This window comes from Callospermophilus lateralis, chromosome 1 (assembly GCF_048772815.1).
Source record: "Callospermophilus lateralis isolate mCalLat2 chromosome 1, mCalLat2.hap1, whole genome shotgun sequence".
NCBI classification, from domain to species: Eukaryota; Metazoa; Chordata; class Mammalia; order Rodentia; family Sciuridae; genus Callospermophilus; species Callospermophilus lateralis.
The window spans coordinates 79,070,290-79,084,996 of NC_135305.1; the positions used below are offsets into that span (position 1 = coordinate 79,070,290).

General features: G+C 37.4%; 1 protein-coding gene across 1 annotated transcript in view; it reads left to right on the forward strand.

Moving 5' to 3' along the window:
• Dnah11 (dynein axonemal heavy chain 11) overlaps window positions 1-14,707 on the forward strand; it is a 302,098-nt gene that overhangs the window by 175,763 nt on the left and 111,628 nt on the right. The window contains exon 55 of the mRNA XM_076853784.2: window positions 12,994-13,155. Coding sequence (XP_076709899.2) covers window positions 12,994-13,155 — 162 coding nt within the window. The remainder of the gene's footprint in view (window positions 1-12,993; window positions 13,156-14,707) is intronic.

The following is a 14,707-nucleotide window of genomic DNA, read 5'->3' on the forward strand; positions in this document are numbered from 1 at the left end:
ATGAAGTAAATAGCCTTATACTTATATGTGTGCCATATATATTTCCCCTATTCTTTTATTTAGCTTTTAAGTATGTGTATGATGCATGCTTGTTTACTTGTTTATAACTTTTGAATATCTTTTTTAAAGTTAATCTCTTAGATTAATGAGTGTTTTCCTTAGTGAATTTGGGGTTTCTTATGAATTTAGAAAAGTATTTTATTTCCCAAAATTATCTTCAATGAAGCAGATGAAAATCAATCAGAGAAGCAAAAACTCAACCAACAGTTCCTTAGCCTCTCATATCAGAAAGTCCAGACTGGCTGACTAATGCCCTTGGAGACCCAGGGTCTTATGTCTTGTCTTTCTTCCAGTTTTTATCCTGTTGCCTCCCACCTCCGGATCACAGAATGCTACAGGAGATTTTTATTGTAAGCAGGAAGAAGAAGGTGAAACAGATGTGAGGGTTACCTGGATCCGGAAACCAGTTCTCCCCAAAACCTTGAGCTGATATCTTACTGGTCATACTCTATCAACAGTTACCTGGGAGACTGGGGAGGGAATACTGGAAGTTGGCATGCTGCCGTTATGCATAAAATTGGATACAGACTTCAGAATACGTCTGCCCCTCTATCTATTATGGGGTTACATCTTTATAAGCCCATCACAGGTTGAAGGTATTGTAGGTTGAAATGCATTCCACACACCTAACCTGTGAAGTATGACAGCTCAGCAGCACACTGCACTGTAGAGCCTCAGCCGTCACCTGTCATGATCACATGGCTGACTGGGACTGCTGCTGGCCGAGGCTGCCCAGCCTTGGGAGAGCATCCTACTACACACACTAGCCAGGGAAAGATCCAAATTCCAAATATGTTTTCTACTAAATGTGTTTTACTTCCACACCACTGTAGAGTTGAAAAATTGAAAGAGAACCATCACAAAGGAACCATCTATAGTTTTAAAAAAGTAACAGTAACAATCATTACACTGCCCATCTGCTTTCATGAGCTATGTTTAAAACTGCTACTTGTAGAATAGTTCTTATTATATGTAGTAAGGAGTGAGCTGAGAAGCTTTAGGTTATTTTTCTCCTAAAGAAATCTTTTTTTTATCTCAACATCATGTATTTATTTCTTCCCTTTAAGTTTCATATACTGCCTGAATTATTTGCCAAATGGCCATGTTTTATTGGATCTATTTCAGATTCAAACTTTATTGCTATCTCTCTGAGTTGATCCCAACATTATACTGTGCAAATTAGTAAATCTTTTTTAAAAATATGTGCTTTCTGGTCAAATTTTTCCTAGTTTTTTTTTTGTTTGTTTGTTTTGTGTGTGTGTGTGTGTGTGTGTGTGTGTGTGTGTGTGTGTGTTTATATCTCTAGACAAGCATTAGATTTGTTGTCAAATTCTAAACACTATTTTGATTTTGATTGAAATGCTAAATGCTTACTTTGGGGAGAATTTAATCTTTTGAAGTCTTTAAGTGTTTTTATAAAGCTTGGTAATAGCATCTTATTTGAGTATAGGCGAGCTATTGTTTTTCACTTTTATACTCAGCTACCTTGCTGCCTTGCTTATAGTTTCTAATGGCTCATTGATATAGCCTGCAAGTGAAGTTATTTGGTCTTTTCTGCTATTCTGCTCATCAGTTCTCCTCATTGCTGTGGTAAACACTATAGAATAACTCAATATTAATGGTGATAATGAAAATTTTGTCTAGATTGGGACATTAACAAGGATCTCTCTCATGATTCATTATTATGTCATCATTTGGCTTTTGATGCAGGGTACATATTTTGTCAAAGAAGTGTCTATCTACTAAATTCTTTTCCAGAGTCTGTTGAGATAATTATATGGTTCTTCTCCGTGGACTTGTATACAGCAGTTTTACATTTTTATATCCATCAGTCTTCCTTTGTGCATTGCCTTTGGTTCTGTACATAGGTAAGCCTTACCTAAACTGAAATCAGTTTGTGGTCTTCTCTGTCGATGTCTAATCATTTTGGGGAGGGAGGTACCTGGGGCACTCAACTACTGAGTCATATCCTCAGTCCTATTTTGTATTTTATTTAGAGACAGGGTCTCACTGAGTTGCTTAGCACTTTGCTTTTGCTGAAGCTGGCTTTGAACTCATGATCCTCCTGCCTCAGCTTCCCAAGCTGCTGGGATCACAAGCAATGTGTCCCTATGCCCAGCTAATCATTTTTATAGTTTGATATTTTATTGCTTAACTCGGCACAAACTGGAATTTATTTTGATGTTAGATATGAATAATTTTGTCCAAGGACTATTAATGAAATAATATATTTCTTCCCTACTAAAATGGACAGATGTTTGGTTTTGTTGCTGTGTTTACTGTTTTGTATTTAATGCTAAGAAAGAGCATTCTGAGGAATACATCCCTCAGAAAAAGGTATCCCACTTATAATGCCTTTTGCTTCTATCCCTTAGTTTGATACATTATGAGCGAGGTAATGGTCAGAATCATGACATCTTTTCTTGAGAGAACCAATATGGTGAAAACGGGTCACCTTTTAGCTGAACATGGTAGCTTCTTAGCAAACCATGTAAATGACCCCTAATCCTTAGAATTTTAAAAAGAATCCCAAATTACTTGTTAGTTTCAGATAGCATGCTATTTACCAGCATATTCTAAACACTCGGAGTTTCTGACGAGCTGGTATCTCCTTGCCTGTGTTCAGAACTGGGTTCCACGGGAAGCTGACTGTGTCACAAGAGTTGTGAGCACACCTGGCAGGTCAAGCTGAATGATGTGCCGTTGCCACCCCATTACCCATGCTCACCACCCAAATTCGGTTCTCATTCGGAATGCAGGGCTATAAGAACCTGTTGGCGTGCAAAACATAACCTCTGAATCTCATGAGGCTGTTCCCATTAATGATCATCAGATGCATGTCCTTGGATTGCTACAAATAAGCCGATGAATAAGTGCCACATGATTTCTCTCCTTCACATTTGTACACATGGAGCTTTTCCTACATAATCCTCATCTTATATCATAGTATAACATTTTCTGTTTCTTTCCTGTGGATCTTAGTTAACCCCCAAATTTTTCTTTCATGTTTTCCTTCCTGTGCATCTGATGCTATAGGGCAAAGGACAGTTGATTTCTGTAGCAGTCCCTGATTCTTTCCCTAGATTGTAGACATCTGTCTGTCTTTTCTCTGTGTTTAGGTGCATGGAGAGATCCATTTCTGATAATATTAGATATAGAAGCTCATTGTATAAAATTTAAAAATATAGAACCATATAAAGAAAATGAAAACCATTCTTAATTGTTATCTGTAGATAACATTAATATATTTCCTTCCAGTTTTTTATGTGTTTATAAACATATTTAAGGTGTGGATTTAAAACTAAAAATTTTTTGGTCACATCTCACTCTATTGTCTTTAATTACCTTCTTTTATGCCATTTTGAGTGGAAGACTTTCTAGGAAAAAAAGATATTAAAATAATTTCAGAATTTGGCATATGAAATGAACTGTTTAAATCAAATGTACATTGTTCTAAATAACCACTTATGTAAAACAAACTATACCCATTATCAAATTTCCTATTGGTTTGTTGTGGTTTTTATTGATTTATATGTGCTCTTTTTGTATTGACTAGTATTCATGTGTCATTAATGTCTTTTTCTGTTTTACATGCTACCAGTTCTTCCTCAAGTTGGTAATAATTCTGGTAAATTTGTTTATGATGATGTTTTCCAATTTTATGTATTAAAACTGTCAGATTTTTTCCTTCATGACTTGCATGTTAAAGGCTTTTGGGGAATATATGTCTGCATTGCATGTTTATAAAATATTACCCTGGATTTTATTTAAATTAATTCATAACATTTTAATGTTCAGCTCTGAATTTTTGTGTGTAGTCTAAGGTAGTTTTCCTATTTTTTTACCCTCAAATTGTCCTAATACCATTTATTGTATAATCTCTCTTTACTAATTTGAAATGTTACTTTTCTCATATTAAATGCCTACAAATGGTGGGCTCTGTTTCTGGCACCTGCCACGACCCATTATTCTGTTCTTCTGTAGTTGCATATAAAACCCACACTGCTTTATTTATTGTAGCTTTCTAGTACATTCTGGAATCTAGTAGAGTAGAAACCCTTTCCTTTTCTACATTTACTTGGCTACTTGCTAAGTAAATAATTTTCCAGATAAACTATGAGATCAGTTTGATATTTTAAAAAATCTAATGAGAATGTATAAACTATATTGGGGATCATAGATCTCCTTAGAATACTGGATATTTAGCCTGGGAACAGAGGCTCATGCCTGTAATACCAGTGACTTGGGAGGCTTAGGCAGGAAGATTGAAAGTTCAAGCCAGCCTCAGCAACCTAGCAAGGTTCTAAGCAACTTGGTGAGACTCTGTCTCAAAATTAAAAAAAAAAAAAAAGTCTGAGGATGTTGCTCAGTGATTAAGCATCTCTGAGTTTAATCCCCAGTACTGAAATTTTTTAAAAAAAATTAAAACCAGGATATTTTAATTCATTTATCTATACTATTTTATTTACTGTAACATAAGGTTTATTTCCTGCTAGTGTGAATTCACTTTCAATATTCTGTTTTTCCAAATATCATTTTGATGTTTTTAATCCAGCTTTATCCCATATAAACTTTAAAATCACTTCATGAAATTCTGTTAATCCTGTTGGAAATTAGTAGAATTGCTTAAAATTCATTAATGGATATAAGAAGGACTGCATCTTTTTAATAATTGATCTCTTAGGAATGTGGCTTTAACTGACCTCTGATTAAGTAGCTGGTTATCTTCATGTTTCTTTTACATATCTCTCATTCATTTCTCTTCTCAATATTTTATTGTATCTGTCCCTCCTGTTGAATTTCCAACACATCAATGTGGAAACAGAAGTAAGCAATCAGATGGAGGGAAGAGGAGGGATGGATAGGTGTGTGTTTACGTGTTGTTCTCTTCCCAGCTGTTTCTTCGAACACTCATTCCAATAGATTTTTACCTTTTGTTCTTTAGACAAATGTGTAGATGGTTACATCATTCTTTGTATTTTTATCCCTCCTCCTCTAATAATCTCTCCTTTTTCTGTATATTATACCCATGCTTTCTGAACAAATTTTAGAGCTGTTGTACCCATCTTTTTCTTGTTTTTTATTTTAATGCCAATAGCATTCTATCATCAAATGTAGGATGAAATATTAACTTGTGGTATTTTAAATAGTTTTTAGGAAAAATTGTTGCAGTTTATCACATCTTTTCTCACTGAAGCCTTATTTTCTTCCTTTGTCTTGGCCTGTCCTTGTGTTATGGCCTTCTATCTTCCTCTTTTTCTAGCCTCTAGAGAGTTCCCAACCTTTTCTTCAGGTTTTGTTTTTTAATCCAATTTTTTTTATTTATCTGGTACTGGGGATTGAAACCAGGGGTGCTTTACCACTGAGCTACATCTCCAGTTCTTATGTGTGTGTGTGTGTGTGGTATTGGGGATCAAACCCAGGGCCTTGCGCATATAAAGCAACCACTCTTCCAACAGAGCTATATATCCCCAGCCCTCTTCAGGTTTCTATATTAAATTTGGTTGGCAATTTCTTTTTCTTCTGAAGGATGCTTTTTTATTTTGTTGGCTATATAGTATGTTTGTTCCACTTAGACTTTTTTCCCCTTCTTCTTTCTTCTTGGATAGAAGAGAGCAATTCATATCTGAAGTTTGGCAACAGGTCTGGTGGGTGATTGGCTCTTGTCTCCTACTGCCTCATGCCACAGGAACCTGATCAACAGAAATGCTGGGTAACGCTCATATTCAGCAGCAGATTAACATGGTCTCACACAGTGTAAGCCAAAAGACACAGTGCTAGCACAAATAATGTTCATAATGTATAATTTTTTTATTTTGTTTAAAAAGCTCAAATACTCACCTATTCAATAGAAAATGCAATATCATGGACTTGTACCTGTGTGATTGTAAAGTCAAGTCTCTTCAGTTCTGCATCTGGTTGAGGAGCAGAACATCTGACTTCCTCCTCTTATGAGGATGGTAGTCTAGGATGGCTAAAAGGTGACATGGACAGTCTGCACTCCTGCCCCACATCTGCCTTTTGCCCTGATATGGGGAACAGGAAAGTTCTACTGCTTGCCTGGCTCTATGCCTCTACCCTGCTACCATGTCTTGCTTGTCAGGGCCATACTCTGGATCTGGTACTCTAGTTCCTGCCCTCTCACTTTCTGGTATTAGACAACGTGAGTAGAATAAAAAGAACTTCAGGAGGATACAACAGATGTGACTTGTGCTCTGTATCTGAGGTCCCCCATCCTTGAGTTTCCATAAAACAGCACAATCTCAAAAAATATTAGGACACAAATATCAGTATTTTATTTGGCCTGGGAGGAATTATTTGAATCCATCATTTAATTACTCCTTCACCTAACCATTCATAGTTCCTGATGTGCTGGGCCCTGACAAGGGGACGAGGAACAAGAGCCAACCCACCTAGAGCTCACCTCATTGTTGGGAAGATAAACCCCAGATCCGGTAATGACACTGACAGATGCAACCTTAATGCTCTATAAATGAGAGAGAGGGATTACATGAGGTAGCAGAAGATCTGGTGGTAAAGATTCATGGACGTGATGATAGGAAGAGTCTTGAAGACAATAATCATCTCCATTTTTCTAAATTACTTATTCCTTCATTTGTTATTTTTAATTTTTTTTTCAGTGCTAGGGATTAGTCCCAGGGCCTCACATGTGCTAGCAAAGTGCCTTCCCATTGAACCACATCCCCAACCCTCATTATTTTGTGTTCTAAAAGGAAACTTCAGCACCAGAAATAAAGGATACCCCTTTATATTGGGTAAGCTTTGCATTTTAAAAAGCATCTCCATGTTCTCCTTTTGCTAACATTCAGTTCTGGGGTTGGCCAGTCGAGGACAAGGCCTGTCCTATGGAGAGGTGCCACATGGTCAGCAGCAGTACTTGCCTGCTCTACTGGCACAGCCCTATAGATTGGAAGCCAGAAACTTTGCATGACATAGTTCAAATACAGACCTATTTAAAATGGAGAAAATTCCAAATTTTCTTGAAAAAAAGAAAAGAAAAAGAAAACAAAAATCCATGATATGTAGTTATGGGCTGCCATTGGCATGGAGAATATAAGTGACCACTGTAGGCCCTGAGGTCAGGCAGAGCAAATGACGAAATTCCAACAGTGGAGATAGCTGATTTTTTTTCTTCTAAGAAAATAAAGTTAAAAATGCTTCAGGCAGCTGTGCTCTCTTCTAAAAGCAAATTCTCACAAGTAAAAAAGCAAACCCTCAAACCACCATCTATGTATTTCCTGCGGAGGGGGGCTCTCCAAGCTGTCCTCACTCCTCAGGCCTGGTGTGTTCTTTACTCTCTGTTGGGATTCCAAATACAATTTTCTTTATAAATAGGAGAGTTTCTATATGTTTAAAAAAGAAAGAAAAGTGAATTAAAATGCCCTGATATAAAACATTGCATCTAGTACAATTCTGGAATGTCCAATATTTACAAGTCAGAGGTCACAGGAATGGTTTCATTGGGTGCTATCTAAAAAGGACATAAGTGTAAAAATGTACTGTTGTGTGTATGTTGAAGATACTGTTGGGTCTTTTTTTTAAAAAAAAAAAAAAAAATCTGAACTTAAAAGGTTATTATATGAGGAGGTAATACAGGAAGATAGGAGAATGATAAAATGAGACTAAAACTGTCAAAATGGGAAATAATTTTTGTGCCTAACTTCCATTCCTATGTGGGTTCTCTCAGATTCAGATCTTGTGGACTGGGGCTATAGCTCAGTTGGTAGAGTGTTTGCCTTGCATGTACAAGGCCCTGAGTTGGATCCCCAGCACTACAAATTAAAAAAAAAAAAAAAAAAAATCAGAACTTATTATTCTTAGAAAACAGACTTGTGAAGATAAATGCAAATTTAAGTTGTGGATAGAAGCTGCTGAAGTAAGTATGTGGGAGGGTTACTTCTGAGAATGAACTGTATCAACTGGAAAAAAATATAGAGTGGCTGTAGCAATTCAGATTTCTATTACAAAGTGAAATGGACTGAGTCCTGTTGGTAATACACAAATAAGTATGCACTCACTATGGGATTGTACCTAAAAGAAATTGAGGCATGTTACAAAGCACAATGAAATGTGGGTTATTGCAAATGAGTCATAACACCTGTGAGGGGGAAAAGAAGGGGAAAAAAAAGAACAGAAAATTCTATGGTATGGATTCCAAAAACAAGTTCCTGACATCCAAATGTTAGAGCTGCAGGAAATACATAGATGGTGATTTCAGGGTTTGCTTTTTTCCTGTGAGAATTTGCTTCTAGAAAAGAACACAGCTGCCTGAAGCATTTTTAACTTTATTTTCTTAGCTGATTTTTTTTTTTTTTATTTCTATCTTCACTGTTGGTATTTGGTCATTTACAATTGGGAACTATTGGGGGGAGCGGGGGAGAGAACATCTATTTCAGTGCATCTAGGTACTTACAAGTAGACAACTTCTGTTCAGATGAGGGATGGAACTGGCATCCTCAAGTCTGCCAACTCAAGGTATGTCTCAAGGAGAGGAAGTCGCAGGTTGAACCCCAATTCAGAGTTTATTAACAAGAGACTCACGCACAGTTTTACAACCTTCTCTGTAAACTTGTTGCAATCCTAGCTATGCCCTTTGGGGAGTCTGACTAGCTCTTCTGTTGCAGGTGACTTTTGGGCAGATGGGAGGAACAACACTATGGCAGGATTGAGCTGACCGTCTCTTTGGAGTCTTATGAAAAGATGGACTCTTTCCATAGCTCTTTGCCCCAGAACTAGTTGAAATCCAAAGTCTTGAGTTCAGTAATCAAGGGTTTAATTGCTGAGACACCTCCATATCTGGATTTTTTCCTATTTCATTCATATATTGCTGGAGGTGGAGGTGCAGGTGCAGTATTTGGCCTCCGATATATTGAATACTACTCATTTTATCAAGAAAAAGTATGTCTCACATCTGTGATGCTGCATGGCCGACCATCATGTTGATGAGGGAAGTTAGCTCAGTTCCTGGTAGCTGGCTCAACAGTTCGGGCATTCATGACACTCTAAAATGCAGGCCGCCATACCCCACAGCCCGTATAGGCCCTGCTGGTGAACTTTAGATGTTTATAAGAGTAATGAACATTCACATGCATGTCATAGCAGCCTGGGGTATTTTTTTTAATATTTTTTTTATTTTTTATTCTTCCCAGACACACATGACAATTTTAAAAGTAAATTATACACAATATAACACTCCTTTTCAATCATATGGTTTTGTATTTCTTATAAATCTTTTGCTATGTAATCTCTCCTGAAATTAAGGAAAATACAACAGGAAAATTATCCAGAGTGATTTCCCCCTATAATAATGCTTCTTGTAGCAACAACTTGGGTTTACTCCAGGTTTTCTGTAAAATTGTGTGGACTATTTTACAGAAGAATAGACGAACCAATGGTTCCAGACATTAGCATGGGCTTCCAGAAAAATCTCACATAGCACTGCTTACTGAAAAAAGTTGGATGGTGGGGAAAATCTGTGCTGTCTTTATAGCATAACTAGGAATTATTAGCATTAAATAGACCAATAATTGCATCCTCAAGGATAGTATGGTATTATCCATTCCCTTCTTAGGAACTTCTAATTACTAATGAATAACTATGTGTTATTGTTAACAACAAGGTCTTTGCTTTACATCAATTTATCTCCCAGGTTCTAGTTTAGATAGTAAATTTTAGATTATTTGTGATGGTTTATTTTAAATTCTCTAAACTTTCCAGTTCACTCTATAGGAAGAGACCTAGATTCCATGAGTATTTCACTAAGCAATGTCAGGAAAGCATTTTTGTGAGGCTGAGTAAATATGGTTTAGACACATTGTTCTCTAACATTTTTAAGATCTGATACTATGCCAATTATGAGTACAGAAGTAGATTAAATATAGAAGTCATGAAAATACTTGGGATCTCAAAATACAAAAAAAAGTGCTTTTTTTTCTCTGCTATAATTATGTATAAATGAAGTTTCTAAAATTGGCACCAATGAGAAGTGATTTGGGTGTGGAAAATCAATTTCTTGGGAAGAAAGGAGAAATATTAAATTGTAGGGAGAAAAGAAAGCCAAGAAACCTGAGGACTGAGATAAGTGAAAATCATGCACTGGTACTTGGCACTTACAATATTAGAGCAATTATTCAATTGATAACTAGAATATTGAATATAAGGAACAAGTGATCATCAGCTCATACATCATTAAAAACATTTTGCCATTTTCAAAAAAGAAAAAAATCAGACCTTATTTTACAACATATGCAAAAAACAACCAAGGTGACTTTAACATAAAAAAAAAAAAAAAACTATAAAACTTCAGGAAGAGACCATGGAGGAAATCTTGATAGCATTGGTCTTTACAATGACTTCTCAGATATGACATCACATACACAGGAAACAACAGCAGAGATAAACAGGTGAGAGTGCATTAAACTGAAAAGTTCCTGCACAGCAAAGAAAACCAACTATTGGGTGAAAAAAATCAAACCGCAAAATGGGTGAAAATATTGAAGCCATCTATTTAATAGGACATGGAGACCTACAACATATAAGGAATTCCTATGCTTCAACAGTCAGAAAACAAGTTTGAAAAATGAACAATGGACTTGAGGAACCGTTTCTCTAAAGAAGATGGGCCAGTGAGTGGCCAGTAGATATAGAAAAGATACTCAACCCCACTAATTATCAGGGAAATGTGTCACAATGAGATCTATGTGTGTCTGCTAGGACAGTCCTTTTTAATGGAAAATAATAAAGTGTTGGTATGGATACATGGAGCTATCAGAACTCTTGTATGCCATTGGTAAGAGTGTAAACCAGTGCAGCTGCAATCAAATTGACTATAGTAAATCCTCAAAATATTAAAAATAAAATCACCAGATGATCTAGTAGTACCACTACTGGATATACATCCAGGGGAAATGAAGTCAGGATCGTGAAGAGGTATCTGCACTTGAACCTACATTGCAGCATTACTTGCAGTAGCCAAGACATGGAGACAACCTTAGTGTCTGACCACAGATGGGTGGACGAAAACATACATGTGCACAATGGAATAAAATTCAGTGATTAAAAAGAATAAAATCTTGTCATTTGCCACAACATGGATAAACCTGGAGGACATCATGCCAAGTGTAATAAGCCTGCCACTGAAGGACCAAAACTGCATGAACTCACTTATTTGAGGAATCTATACATTTTTATGAGTAGTTAAATTCATTGAAATAAAGGAGACTGGCTTTTGCCACAGGATCAAAACTAGTAAATATTTTTTTTTTTTAAGTAGAAACAGGTGCTATTTAATAGGTATAGAGTTTCAGTCATGCACAATGAGAAAGTTCTAGAGGTCTGCTATATAACATTGTGCTCATAGTTAACAATATCCTGTACACTAAAAAATTGGTTGAATGTAGATCGTGTGACGTTCTTATCACAATAAAAAAGCTTAGACCTTAGGATTGATTTAGCTTGAGTTGTTGAGCATACATGGCATGTAAAATAAACAACATAGAAATACCTGTTAAATGAGGTATTATATGGGTTGATATATGCTGGGATTTTGTTTTTGACATGGATTTTTTAAAACACTATAAGTAAAACACTTTGTATCCTTTGAAAATGATTTCATCAATTACTTGATCTCAAGGTATCGGACTTGGAGCAACAAGGTCTTTGCTTTATATCAAGTACATTTCTAGAAAAGAAGAATCCAAGCCTCTCCCTCAGACCTTTTCTCAGCTGGTATGACTTCCCCAGGGTCTTCAAGTCCTCAGGGACTTGGGGAAAGAGGCAGAGTCTCTTGTATTAGTACTTTCATTGGCGTTTCTCCTCTGAAAACCTTCAGTAGTTCAGAGGGGACACTCAGGAAGGGGAAGAAATGGGGTCAGACCCACCATCCTCCCACTGAGTTTCTGTGACACTACCCGGGTCAAATTCAGGCAGTACCAATAGAATCCCCTGTGTGCCTTAAGAAAGCATAGAAGTGGACTGCTGGCCCTTCTTACCTGTGGCTTCCTCATCAGCAGATTCATCTATGTGAATCAAATAACATTCAGAAAAAAAATGCGTCTGTACAAAATATGTAGAATTTTTTTCTTGTTTTCATTCCCTCAACAATACAACATAACAAGCGTTCACATAGCATTAGGTATAATCCGCAATCTAAAGATGATTTAAGAATATAGGCAATTAAATGCAGGTTATATGCAAATACTGTCTGTGCCATTTTATATAAGGAACTTGAGCATCCTTGGAGTTTGGTATGTCTGTAAAGGTCCTGGAAACAATCCCCCAACACCAGACACCAAGAGATGATTTATTCAGGTTTGAATTAACTTTTAAATCTTCAAAAACCATCAGATTTACGTTGAAAACTGAAAGAAAAAAAAAATCCCAGGAGCATATTTAAACCAAAATTTAAAAATTCTTTTAAAATCTGAAGTGAGAACTCAAGCAGATGTATTTTATTTTTAATGAAGGTAGAGATGAACACATACTCTGATAAGACATTATTTTTTTTAAGTCTGTTGCACAGTTCTGTGGAATCTGATGAATTACAGAATGGAAGGAAACAGTAGTTGAAAGTACTGGTGTTGCATCCTGGTGACTGACTTTTATTGCTGTAATGGTACTTGTGGAAGTGAGTAAAACGTCCCACTATGAATGATGATCATCAAACATGCCTGAAAGAAGAGGGACAGTTTTTGAGGGAAGCACACTGTGGTGTTTCTGTATGTCCCATGACGCGCCTTTGGACGGGTTCGCACTCATTAGTAAGAGGTTAAGGTTGCTCTCCGCTGCGTGGTGCGTCGCTGTGTTTAATGTCACAGTTGGCTGTGCTCCTTTCTTTCCTTGTCTGAGACTGCAGTGTCATTCTTCACTCACTCATCACCCTCCTGTTTCTGCCCTGCCCCCATGTCTCCACAGATCATTTTGTGTTTCTCTCCGGTTGGCCACACGCTGAGAGTGAGAGCTCGGAAGTTCCCAGCCATAGTCAACTGCACTGCTATTGACTGGTTTCACGCGTGGCCGCAAGAGGCTCTGGTCTCCGTCAGCAGGAGGTTCATTGAGGACACTGAGGGGATTGAGGTATGCTGAGTCTGCCTGAGTTTCTCTCACCCATGCAAACACCCTAAAAGTCCTCAGAGATAACTAAAATACTCCTCTAAGAAAGCCATTCTTATTTAAGGTGATAAAAGCATCTGTGGTTTGCATTTCATGGAATACAATGGCACTTTGGAGATGGAGGCACACGGAGCACACTGGAGTATGTCCACATCATGTTCTGACTCAACCGAAGGCCAAGGCCATCCTTTATTAAATTATACTGGGCCTTGCTAAATATAAACCCCTTGAGTTGACAACTAAAAACCTAAACCAAAGAGTAGTCACCCTTAGCCAAGGCATGCTCCATTTCTCACTGCATAAGGCAATTCATTGTGATTATTCTCAGGACAGTATTGGCAGGTGAAAACATTGGCCCTGTCAGTTTCACAATAATATATCTGCTTATTTGTATTTTGAGTTTGTGTGTTATGGGGTGGGTTTGTCATTTCTTCTTTATGAAATTTGTATATGTTTTTAAATCGTTGCATGAAAGGGGGGGGACCTTCAGGCATTCAGATTCAAAGGAAAAGAAATATAAACATGAAGCTGCAGTTAGATTTCCTAGAGAGGAGGTTTTTTTTGTGAGCAGTGCCTTTCTGATGAGGTAGTTCGGGAAGGTGCTGGTGGCAAACATTTCCTAGAGAGCATTGTCCTCCTGCTCCACGGAGTGATAAGGTGAAAGGCACCTGGAATAGGTCCCACATTGAAAGGGACTCTCAGAGCGGGAGGCGGAATTAGGGGTCTGGGAGGGGTGATGTCAGTTCCTCAAGAAAGTTGATCATGAGCAGCCGGTTATCATCTTCCTTAGTCTAAAGGGCATAGCTGCTGCCTTCCAGAGCAGTCTTTGAACATTTTGTTGAATATCACATCTTTTGATCACCAGATGGTTAGATATCCAGGCATATTTGCATATTTAATTAATTTTTTATATGCAGCTAGCTTTATTGGTTGTTATATCATTTTTCTCCTTTGCCGCTTTTTTTTTTTTTTTTAAGTAGCTGTGTGGTTAAGCACACAAGCAAATGTTCACTTTCACCTCCAGAATTTTGTAGAGGGGAACCTCTTTGGTCTTCTCCTCAAATGTCTGTTAATCTAATTATGTCGTGCTGGATTGCATGGAGAGAACCCAAGCAGTAGCATCAAACTTGGGAGATTCGTGTACAATAGATCCTTTAGGCATTCAGCTGCCTCTCTCTCCCTCTGTTCTCCACAATCACACTTACAACTTTTCCACTAATAGAGAGGGAATGATGTCTGCTAAAGGCTTACAGAAACCTTTTACACTTTGGTTAGTTTAGTAAAAAAAGGGAAAAGAACCGAGTACTTTGTTTTGGAAGGTTACTTTCTCAAGCGGTAGGAAGCCAGAGCTCACAGCATGGTTTAAGCTGATATTTGGCACAGTACTTTCACAAGTTGCTCGTCTCTGACTGCCTCTTGCTGGCTCTGTCCCATGGAGGTAGGTGCCACTTTGAAAACTGTTACCACGGAAGCAGCTTTGATATGCCAGTGACCATTGACATCTGCTGGATGAGGC